At 34.9% G+C, this 12845-nt stretch overlaps 1 protein-coding gene across 1 annotated transcript in view; it reads right to left on the bottom strand.

Annotated features, from left to right (window-relative positions):
• PPARG (peroxisome proliferator activated receptor gamma) overlaps positions 1-12152 on the bottom strand; it is a 29482-nt gene extending 17330 nt beyond the window's left edge. The window contains exons 1-3 of the mRNA XM_075159377.1: positions 11921-12152; positions 9415-9584; positions 7439-7577 (exon numbers count right to left, since the gene is read on the bottom strand). Of these exons, the coding sequence (XP_075015478.1) occupies positions 7439-7577; positions 9415-9584; positions 11921-12140 (529 nt within the window). The 5' untranslated portion in view covers positions 12141-12152. The remainder of the gene's footprint in view (positions 1-7438; positions 7578-9414; positions 9585-11920) is intronic.
• Positions 12153-12845: the final 693 nt, after the last annotated feature.

Here is a 12845-nt window from a genome sequence, read left to right as displayed (position 1 = left end):
TTTGAGAGATTTCACAATCAGAAAATTCAGCTACCTATGCTTCCATGAACACTGTGAATCAAGACCATTTTGGCATTTTCATTTCGCAGTTAAAATGGATTCTCTCACTATTAAAAATTCTTATTTGTAGTTAACACAAGTCCTTTGAGCGTTTTTTAAAAAACATGCATGGATGTTGATAATATTAAACCCACGATATTAATATCTGCATTTTAGACATTCTTGAAGGTGTAAAATGAATGAAGTATGAAGTATTTAATGAAGTAAATAGCGTGAAAACTCACTGAGAATATTTTATAGCATTTACAGATTTTTTTTGTGATACTTAAGGACTAATTCAATAAAAAGAATCAAACTGTCGTCAACATAATAAAGCTAAAATATATTATTACATACATATCGTAAGAAGTTGTTGCAGGGACAGCAAGTATAACTAAAATGTGGGGTCAAGAAGGGGTTAAAATAATAATATAGCTAATAAAAGTATTAAAGGTTAATTCAAAATCCATGTTGAACAATGCATCTAGACATTTGTTAAATTCATATTTTCATTAAAAGCTATTATGTTCTTCACTAAACCAGGTTTCAGATTTAATGTTAATTTAATATTAATTTTGTAACATTCATAGGATTACGTTTTATGATTAATTTGTCCACTTTTCAAATGTGCATTTTGCAATAGCTTCATCAATAGAAAACCTGTTGTGATACTTTGATGCTTCTGGTAGTGTTCTTGCCAACAAATTCAACTCCTCCTCACCATTTTTTTTGAGGAAGAATTTGCAAACTGAAGACCTAAGTGAAGTCTAGCAAGACTTCTCAGACTATTACAGTGGACCTTTTAATCTGGAAAGAAAGCAAGGCAAGTATTAGCCTCATATAAAGAACTGTTAATAAAAAAGGGAGATCAGAGTTGCCCATGTCTACAAAATGTTCCAGAAATATATGGAGTGCAATTTATTATGACCTGAAGACTTCGTAACACATAGTAAGAAATACTTAGGAACTCTAAGGAACATGTCCTTTGAGAGATTTCACAATCATATCAGGAACTAGGTGCTTCGGACCAGAAAAATATTTTGTTATGATAAATCCTACGTGTAAATTATTCTGATATTTTATATGGAATACATTTATAACATTATATATAATATCTTTATAATATGTTTACAATAAATTATGCATCCCTAACAGCCTGATGTGAATTCTATAAGCTCATTCTGTAAGCATACTAACTCTAAGTATTATGAAAACGAAGCTTGACTGAACACCAGTATGAGATATGGTTCTGTTGTGGGCCTGTTCTTGAGAGTTGGGGTTTGCAGAAGCAAATTTCTAATCTGGGATCTCACTGGCATAAGACTCCCCTTCATCAAGGTTATTTTACAAACCAGGGATTAAAAAAAAAAAAAAAAAAGGACAGTATATTGCTTCCCCTTCCTATGTTTTAATATTAACTTAGATCTAAAATAGCTTGTACACTTCCCCAAGGCATTAAAAACAATAGGAATTTATTTTTTCCATCTTTTTTTTCTCTTCTTCCCCCTCACCTTTAATCAAGTATTCTTAATGATATACCACAGTATATATACCAGCTATCACACTGATTACTGAAATAGAATTGTTTAATGTAGAGATTTTATGGAAGAATCGGGGATTTTCAAAACAGAGGTTGTTTTGTCATTAGAGAATAACTGACTACGCTGTATAATTGTATTCTTTTAAAGAACAGAAACCAGACTGGTTACAAACATCTTGCTAGAAATTCATACGTGGGTGAGTAAACTAGTGCCTGCTTTTTTCAAGTAAATTTGCCAGAACTGAGGGGGATAGTTTCTTTTTTAAAACTTATGGCAGTTTTCCACATAACTGCATCTATCTATTGTTGCCCTGATACTGTCAGTATAAAATAGGCTTACTTTTAGTTTTGAGTATAAAATGACAGCATAGTATGTATACACCTCTTATCCTATACCCTGATTCCTGTGCATAGTCTCTTGTCTCCTGTCCAAGGGTCTCTTGGAAAGTAAATTACAGTATTCATGCTAGCAATTTGGTATTGCTAAACATCATATTGTTGATAGTTCTCTGTTAAAAGTTTACAGTAACGCTGGTGTAGAATTTATAATAAATGACAACTTACATTGTATTTATTTTTTTAATGGAAAATAAGATTGACTAGGGGTGTTCCAAAATCACATTTCTGGTGTGCTAATCTATCCCCAACAAAGGATACCAAATTACCTTTGCAGAGTAGGGATGCGTTATAAGCCTCTAATAATTTTATGTTAGTGCTTCTAATATAAAATTATTTCCAGTAATTTACAGATTGCATTGGAGTTCATCATACTGTTAATATTTCATTTACTGTTAATAGCTCTAGAGTAGATGGCTTCTTTAACTTATAATTTATTTTTATTTTGCTTGTGATGGTGATACTTATTTTCCTGCAAGTGCTTTGAGATCTCTGCATGAAAAGTGTTATAAAACCCAAATATTATTTATTACTTTGCTTTTGGTTTCAGTACTCTTCCTTGTTGGAATCATATCTAATTTTTTGTTTCCCTGTGTTTGTTTCCCTGTGTTTGTATAATTTGTATAATTTTTATGTATACAGTCAAAACCCCCCGTGAACATTAATGTTAAATCAGAGCATTGTCTTCATTGTGCAAGTTTTATGAATGCGAGCACCCTTATGTATAATCTATTTTGGAGTTAAAGCTCAAAGACGTGGAGGAAGACTATATCAAATGATACATGATTAAAGCTGCATAGAAATTTGCTATATATTTTCAAGGAATATTTGGCACAGGTTTGGCATGGAGCCTCATGATGCTAACTCTTCTATGAAGATCAGATTCCTGGTTTCTTTTTAAAAAAAGATTATTTTAAATTCTTTTGTGTAAATGAAAAAGGAAAAAAACCACAAACAACAAAAGAAATAAGTACTATTGCCTAAGGTAACATTGAATTATATAGCAAGTCTGTTAAAATGCCAAGGAGATTACTTTGAAAAAAAATTAGCACATATGTTGTTATATGGTAAACTAGGTTAAAAGCATTAACTTCTATTCTTGAATGCTTGCATGCCGCATTCACAATTAAGTTAGATATAACAAACAAAGCTTACTCATAGCACAGAAAGCTATTACATCAATGTCAAATCAGTCCAAACTACCCGTTGTTATCAAAGAATGCACTAGCTGATTAGCTAATCAAAGTGGTATAGCGGGGGTTATCTCTTACTGGCCTAAAACACCCATCCTTGGTTTAACAACCCACTTCAGCAGGATTGCCACATGTCTATCAGTTCAGCAAAACAGCCACTAGTATTAGCAGAGTTTGCATTTAGCAGATAGGACCAAGTCTTTTCTAAGTACATGACTTGACTTCACTAAGAATGGAAGTAAGATCTTACTCTTTTCTGTACTATATAAATCCTCAGGGTGTATCTGGTTGCCTGCCATCATAATATCAGACTTTTACATTAAATAATTCGGCAATAATGAAATCCCTCAAGCATCTCATAACATTTTCTCACATTTAGTGTGTGAAAACTGTGCTTGGCGTAAAGTTTGTTATGCATCTTTATTTTTGTACGGATTGTATATTTATTAGCAATCTATCATTTCCACATGTGTTCGTTTCTTTCTAAATGTGTATTTGTAGGATGGATTAATAGCAGTGGATCTTTCATGATCCACTTTAAACACTGTCCCTGTTTCGTGAAAATATGTGTCTTGGAAGATTTCTGATGTAATTAATGAATTATGAGAATAAAGCTTCCTAAACAAAAGGTGATCAGGACCCAAAAGTATATTTTAAATATAGCAACATAACATTAACAACATAAAGTTAGAGTTGTGAATCAAACCTTCCTATCTTATAATTTGAGAGGCAAAAGGATAGTTTTAAATTTTTTTTTTTAATGTTTAGAATATATTTTATAAATATTATATTAGTTGCAGCAGATTCTGTTCAATGTTTATTAGCATTGCAGGCAAAATTGGGGCCAAAATTCAATTTTGTGGTACTAGCCTAGTGATTTCCTTTTGGAGGAGTCATTGTCATTGTCATTTTCAGGGGACTGAGACAAAAGTCAGGGAGAGGTCAGGCATCAGGAGGTTTACGGAAGGAATTTGGAAAGTGGGATTTTGCATGAGAGGAGAATTAGGAGGGATTGGTGATACTTACAGAGGTTAGGGTGAAAAAAGGAGAGTTCACAGGGTGGATAAGAGATCACAGCATTTCTGGTAGTTGAGGAGAATTTCAAGGATGGGTGGCATGATCTTCTCCCTTTTCTGCTTCTTTCTCCACACCTCCCTCCTGTGACCCTGACCTCATCTTCTATTTCCCTGGACCACTTATCCTCCTTGCTACTCTATCTTCTCTCTCCTCCATCTACCCTCACAGCAGGCCCAGCTTCCTTATCTCCTGGGAGCCTGGGAAGTGGATCAAGGCAGGATCTGTAGGGGCGGGAAGGGCAGGGACAAGCCAGTGAGCTGGTATAAGAGATCTGGAAATACGGCTCGCTGCTCATGCTGCAAGGGCGGAAGGGGTTCAGATGGCAATTTCTTTCACAGTAATAGAAGATTGTGCAAGTTTGGGCTCGTGCCTGCAGCTGGAATGTATGATCTCTCTCTCTTTCCTTTGGCAGTTATTTCTTTTACTTGCATTTACAGTATTCTCCAAATGTCAGTGATATAAAACCAATAGTGACTATAGTAAGATATTACATGCTACATTATATTCTTTGCCTTTCTGTGGCAAAACTAGAATATTTATCCTTACGCCACATTTTATGGCTTGGAGAAGTCACTACAATTGCTTATAGACTATTCTGTATAGCACCCTACTCTTCTCATCGTCTAGATTATTTCTGACTATAAATAAGTCCCCAAGTAGACTATAAACACAGTTTCTTACACTAGAAAGCACAAGACAGAGCCAGGGCAGATACCTGTCTGAGTTTACAGGAGGCATGTGCCCAGATTGAGCAATTCACTGCTTCCAGAACTGATAATAAAGACATATTGCCATGTGTGCTCTTTTTCCCATTACAATAGTTGTTTTTATATAAATAGTACTTTTAGTAGAAGAGAAAAGAGTAATGAAATTCCTAAAATAAAAGAACCAAGCTCCTGCTTAGTGGTATTTCAGAATACAATTTGAGCAGTTAAGGGTTAAACACAGAGCAGCACTGTGGCTAGAGAAGGAAAGGAAAACAATATTCAAAGCATGAGAACACTACTGTCTTTTTTAACCTTCAGCCAAGTGGTATGTAGCATTTATACGTGAAAAAATGTGGCTGTAGCTGCTAAGTGTTTCCTTGCATTCCCTGTTTTTGTAAGTGCCCTATTCATTTTGCAATAATATATCTGTGCAAAGACAGTCATAGATTGGAACTCTCAAGCAGAAATAATCCACATTTTGATTCCAAGCATTTAAAATTCAGATAATTTCACTACCCAAATGGATGAACTTTCATCTGTAAATGTAACATAAAAATGCATCTCAGTGTCATTGACAACATCCAGTGTTGCATTTCTGCACGCTTCTTTATATAAGCCCCTGTCTTCAAAGGTGAAATTTAGTTCTTTTTTATAAATTTGTTTGTTTAGAAATGATGGAGGAAGGAGGGTGTTGTTTCATGAAATGTAACGTAACCAGAGTGGGCCACAGGGGCAAATGCAGAAGCCAATACTTGAATATAAACACTACTAACTCCCTATTAGGTGAACTCACGGTGAGAGCAAATGAAAGCGTTCCTTCAAGCCCTGGGACAAATGGCTTTGCCCTTTCCCCCTCCTCTCTATGCCTCTCCCCGACTCCCATAACCATGGCTCCTGCTGGTGCCACAGCTTCTGCCTTGGAAAAAATGGCAGGTGAAATGTTAATTTTAAAAATATTTCTTGGGCCCTTTATGTTAGTAAGCCAGAGAGGACGGTCTTGGCCTTCCTCTTCTTGATAGAACTGCACATGGTTCCCATTGACATAATTGGAAGCAGTGTTGCTAGGTTATGAGAGAATTTGGCATGCACCTTGAAAATAATAATAATAAAACCTCCTGAATTACTAGAAAAATACCCACAGTAGCTTTTCAAAATTAGATTTATTTTTAAGCATTACTGTTGCATCCCAGGAACTTGAAAACCATATTTTCTATTAGCAAAACATTTCCCATACCAATTTACATTCACTGCATGTATTAACTTCGCAAACCACAGTTAAGCTTTCCTCTTGGGGACAGTACACTCATTTTTTATATCGAAAATAATGGAAGTTCTAAAAAAACCACAGAGAAATTATTTTCCCAGTCATGTTTGCAATTCTTTACCCTTAGAATTACATAAGTCTCTATGTTATGACATTTAATTCCTGTTTTTACTCAACTTTGCCAAAGCAAGGCAGCAAAGAATCTTCATTATGCCTTTCTATCCAAACATTCGTAAGTATTTCCACATGAATTGATATTTTAATTTTAAAGTTCAGAGGGACTTTCTTCTAAATTCTGCGCAAGAGATCAGTAGCATGATATGCTTAATGCTATCTGCTTACTTACTGTAAAGGCGGCAATCACAGAACAATACGCAATTGCGAACACCTTTGCAATCTAAGACTACAACATATCAAAAACGGAAACGCTGCTTACAGTTCACAGGGAGGGGATATTCACCTCTGGATGGTGGAGAGGTCAGACAGTGCATATTACATAGGAACCACAGCTGTACACACTGTATGATGAGAGGCTGATAGCTGAATGGGCATGCTAAGAAACACTACACTCCTACTTACCACACATTGGAATCTATGCCCAGATGTGGGTATCCTAGGAAGGAGGAGGACAGTTTTTTTAAAACAGTACAGGGTCTGGCCCATTCATTTAAAGTATGGGTTCTAGTATGAGGAAGTGTTAACTTAGTGATGCTAACAGTCCTCGGTAAGTGTCCTATGCATCAAATTCAAGTTGTTGTTATTCACAAAGTTTCAGTAAATTCTCTAGTCCATTTTTCATAATTAAATTAAGTTTTCTGCTTACAGGAAACGGATATTGAGCTACAGTATGCAAAAGAGTCTTGTCAGAAAATAAGAAAATGAACTGAAAAATAACAATTACACTAGGACTATGTTCAGGAAGAACAACCAACAGTGTAATGAGCAAGAATGATGGAGAGTAAAACCAACTCATATGTTATATTATGTATTATATCGGTAAATGCAGATCTCTACCTATCTGATTTTTATATCGAAAGTAATCTCCAATCATATACATAGTCTCCTAAACTCAGAGGCAATCTGATACGTATTTCTAAACTGCCTAGTGTAAAGAAACAGAAGACTCTAGATGTTAAAGCAGCACATTCAGTAATCATATTAATGTTTCATGTTATTTTTCAGATGAAACATTATTGTTTTAAAATATGCTATGTGCACTTACCATTATGTGACATTCCAACGGCGAGGCATTTCTGAAATCTGCAGTATTGACATTTATTCCTGCTTTTTTTATGGATGCGGCAATTAAGATCACACCTGTCATAAATTAGCTTTAATCTGATTGTTCTTCGGAAAAAGCCCTGGAGTAAACGTAAAAACATGAAAAAGGATGCAAGAAACTGCCAGTGTCATCGTTTCACTTCTCTATACATACAAAGCACCTTACTGTATACACACTGAACCTAACTTTTAGACAGATTTCCAAAGGAAGCAAGGCTCATGTGATCATACTGTCTGCTTACCAGCGTGCTCCTGTTCTTATCTTATTAGCCATTTTCAACCTAGTTTGATAGAGGGGTAAAAATCTCAAATAGCTGGGGAAACCTAGGAGAATCAATGGGGTTTGAAAGACACTAAGGACGTAAGTTGAGAGCTCTACAGACATGCTGAGCATGAAGAACACTATGCCAAAGGAAGTGAAGCTCCATTTGTTCCACTGCTCATGGGACAATTTGTTATAAAGTGAACATGAAATTTTCAAAATTTGAAGTTCACTATCAATTTAAAAATTTTTTTTATAAATCACAACAAACCAAAAATTCTGCCAACAGCAGTTTGATCTCAAGTAAATAAAAAAGGTTATGGGTTTTCTGTTTGTTTAAATTTTCTTTCCCAACTAAGTATTTTTTCATTCTAGTTCAAATATTTATTTTCCTTTTTGAGCCTGAGTACTTAAAGAGAATTTATATTCTCTCATCTATTCTATTTCTTTGTTTTTGCAAAGTGCTGAACTAACTTTGCAATATTTACTTCTGGGTTCTATTTTCTAGGTTGTTTTATTTTCTAGTTTATCTCCATTGTTTGGATATTACAACTTTGCAAAATACATTGGCACATGAAATATCCAAAAGCTTGGTGCCAAACTCATGGAAATTATTGCACAGAAGTCTTATGAAGTCTTATAAAGAGAGAAATTATTATGAAAATTTACAATTCTGTCTTTTTACAATTTAAAGATGCTTTCTCAGATCACACATAATCAATTAATAAAGTTTATCCAAATTTATCATCATTTGTTCCTTGTAACAATTAATTCTTCCTCACAGCAAATAATAACAATAAAAGCATAATGCCAACTCTTATTTATATAATTCACTGTAATTTAAGTAATCAACAGCATACTTATTGCTTTATGTGTGTTCCTAATTCAGTGCTACAAATTTTATTTAAACTCTGCATTGGATCTTTCCTATTAGTTATTTTCCTCAAGATATCGAAAATAGAAAAAATGGGAATTTCACATTAAACTCTAATATTTTTCTTTTAACTCAATGAATTATTAATTTCTCTGGCATTTCTTTTCTCATTCTTGAGAATGGTAAATTTTTACACCATTCATTTGTCCTTTATGTGTTATAAACACTAAATATCACTGACATAAAAAAAAAGCCAGTGGAGTTTTAAAGCAGAAAGCCACATTCTTTAATACCATTAGACTTTTCTGTAGTCACCTAGAAATATGTAAATTGGGAAAAGAAACTCTAATCAATCAGAATAACAGAGTCTGAATTTTAAATTGCTCAGAGTATTGATCTTTGGAGTTGGGTCTGAGTCTGCTTTTGCTGCATTCTGTGAATTCAGGTTCTGCAAGTGACCTCCAAGACAGCAGGAATGAAATATAGTTGCACAATTGACAAAAGTAGAAGAAATGCACAAAAAATTCGAATAGATCAGTAACATAAATGATCAGTAACATAAATAATAAAAAAAGCAAATTATATTTTAAAAAACTCCCACTTATTAAGTCAAAAAGTATATGCAGTATATGTGGAACAATTTACTTAATTTACAAACAAATTTACTTAAAGACCTAAAACTTTTTTAAAAAGCACAGATCTCTGATTTTACCAAGTGATTATTCAGATGAAATTAGTATCAAACCTTACTTGAGAAAAAATATTGAATTTGACAGCTTACCTTACAACCCTCACATGCATGCACACCATAATGAAATCCAGAGGCCTTGTCCCCACACACACGGCATTCAATAGCCATAAGGGTGTTGGAAGACTCCTCATGAGGTTTATTGTACAGCTGAACTTTTTCTGAAAAATAGGGTGGGGAAGGAGGCTCCACTTTGATTGCACCTGTGCACAGAGAAGATTTAAATGATAAACTCAAAGTATAATTAAATATATAGAAGAAGCAGCAAGGAATAATCACAAGCAATCACAGTAAACATAGACAGCTTCATAGGTCTGTTTCATAATACAAAATGAGTAGTAAACAAAGGGTGTAAAGGGATGTAAGCTGTAAGCAGCTATTTCACTGGCAGTATATAGGCTGGAAAGCCTTGAAGAGGCAGATTCTGGTGTAGAAAGTGTATTACAGATTCAGTTTTCAGCTCTGTAGTGTGGAACGATTTGAAGATAGGGATGTTAAAAATTTACATATGGAGACCTCATACTTGAAAGGCCTTACTTTTCTCAGTATCTAATCCGGTTGTATTACTTTAAGGTGTTCAGAACTACTGCAGGGAGATGGACTGGAGTTTCTAATCTAGTCTAAAAAAAATATTTAAGTATTTAATAGACCTATACATTGAATAATATATTACTGGATAATATATATATAGAGGATAATATAATATTGGATATTTAAAGAAATTTAGCTCTCTCCTGGGGAACACTGTTCAACTTTGGATGCAGTTTTCTTTTCTGCAAGTTTCTAATTGAGAGAGCAATTTGTAATATTGAACAAGCTCAAACAACCAAATGTGATATCTTTAAATCAATCATTACTGGTCATAGAAGAAAGCTGTGACATTTGACACTACAACATTACATCAGATCACGTCTCAAGAGTGATGGAACAGACATTGTATTACAATAAGGTGAATGTTTTTCTTTTCCAGACTGGCTACACTATACAAACTAGAAAGTTTTCTTTCCTAGGAAGAACAAAGAAAAGTGAAAAATTATCTGAGTAAAGATGAAGAGGATTTACCCTACCTAAACTCTACTGCACTCTCTAGCTTGTTGTTAAAGTGTTATGGACGTTTCTAATTAAACAAAAGAAAAAAAAATTGTTAGCTGGAAAAATGTCTTCTATTAATTTCATAAGTAACCCAGAGGTACACAGCACCTGCTTCTCTGTACAATCAAAATTAAATACCACAATTTTCCTAGCAAGAATTCCCTGAAAGAATTCCTGTACAGATTACTACAAAAAAAAGTAATGTCAGATCTAAGTAGGCTAAGTGGATCTTTAAAAAAGTTCCAGGCACAGCAACCTCACATTCCTACTTTAAGCAGGAATGCAGTAACAACTTATTTAAGAATAGGTCACTTCCTTTCTTAAAAGGAGAGTTCTGTATATTTTTTTTTACTGTAACTGGTGAAAGGGGGGCGTTTTTCATAGTATATAAATAATACTAGCCCACAAAGCTCCAAGGTTTGGGGACATGGTTTAGTGGACATGGTGTGTTGGGTTGACGGTTGGACACGATGATCTTAGAGGTCTTTTCCAACCTGTATGATTCTATGATTCTAAGGTTACACCTGCATTAGCCACACTGATAAAAGTTATACCAACGTTGTGACTCCAATGTAGACTATATGAGGAGCAGCTGAAAGAACTGTTTAGTCTGGAGAAGAGGAGGCTGAGGGGAGACCTCATCGCGCTCTACAACTACCTGAAAGGAGGTTGTAGTGAGGTGGGGGTTGGTCTCTTCTCCCAAGTAACAAGCGATAGGACAAGAGGAAATGGCCTCAAGTTGCACCAAGGGAGGTTTAGATTGGACATTAGGAAAAATTTCTTTACTGAAAGAGTGGTCAGGCCTTGGAACAGGCTGCCCAGGGAAGTGGTAGAGTCACCATCCCTGGAAGTATTTAAAAGACAAGTAGATGAGGCGCTTAGGGACATGGTTTAGTGGGCATGGTGGTGTTGGGTTGAGGGTTGGACTCGATGATCTTAGAGGTCTTTTCCAACCTTAATGATTCTATGATTCTATATTTCTACTCCATCAGTTTCTTAGGCCATTTGGCACGTAAAAGCTACACGTATTAATAATTAATATGCTATGTATGCTGGGGCATTTTTTAACATCCAGGATATTTATTCTGCATTGTGTGCATAGAACTCCAAAGGACAATTTACACACAAGATACATGAATAGGAGACTGGAGGTTTCAGAAACAAATGGTGGGGATCATGTGTCTAATAAAAAGTGTTTAATGTCATTTTAGATACTTATGATACCTTGCCTAATCTCCAGCTGCTGCTCTGGAAGGGTGAAGGTCTGCTATATGTATTCTATCTTTTCTATCCGCCCTGCAAGAATATCTTGGGGACATCTCTGATGACACAAGATACCAGCATTTAGGCATCTGAATACTTTTAAATCCTTTTGCTGATAGTACACTTTCCAGAGAATGAAGCAAATGTGAACATGAAGGAAATACTAAAAAAATTAAAAGCATACTTTGACAATCCTGGAGCTTGATATCATATTTATAATCAATGCTTGTCTGATCAGTTCTTGCAAGAGGAATATCTTCATAGTGCGGTGAAGAAATGCTTGAAAAATCAACAGTCGTAAATGGCTTTATATCAAAGGAATGTGTATGATCATCCATCGCAGACAGATCCACTGGACTAATTCCAAAATTAATGGGCCAAAACGGCATTTCTGTGTCAACCATTGTAATCCCTGAAAACAAAAAAAGAAACAGACATTTTAAAAGCTAGTTATCTCTGTAATGAGTTCGGGCCCGAGCTGAGGTCCAATTGCCTCATGTCCAAAGAGCTGAGATGCAAACTCACAATCAGGTGAGGGAAATGTTTTGACCTCATATATCATTTGGCTTGAGTTTGTCGCCATATAATGCATGAGGCTGTATAGTAACATTGAATGGATAACAGTGGGCAGCTAACCCAGCTTTGAGGTTCTTCTTAGGAAGGCTCTGATGTCTCATGTCATAAAAGCAAATGAGATTTGCTGGCATCCAGGGGTCAGGCTAACCTTAGAACAGAATGGCTGTCTTAAGCATGCTACTAGACTGAACTGATCTGATCTGTACTTCAAAAGGCAGCAGAGACAACTAGTGGGCTCAAAGAACAATGGTTGTTAGATGAATAATTAACAAAAATATATATGGGAAAAATAACCATCTAAATAATTATGAATGGTCAGATGAAATACAATTGCATTTTAATAGTATGTTTTACAGAATATTTATGTGCTTTATTAAGCATGCAAGTCATTAAAAAAAAAAGATGTGAAATTAAAGCACAGTGATGTGAAATTGAAGCAGCATAACTGGAAAAAAAAGCTTCACTTTTTTTTTTTTAAAACAGACAGATAAGACTGACTTTAATTGCATCTCTCAACGCATGCATACAAATAG

The sequence above is a fragment of the Calonectris borealis genome, chromosome 10 (assembly GCF_964195595.1).
Source record: "Calonectris borealis chromosome 10, bCalBor7.hap1.2, whole genome shotgun sequence".
Taxonomy (NCBI): domain Eukaryota; kingdom Metazoa; phylum Chordata; class Aves; order Procellariiformes; family Procellariidae; genus Calonectris; species Calonectris borealis.
Note: the sequence above shows the minus strand (reverse complement) of the source record. Positions and strands in the feature narration are given on the sequence as shown.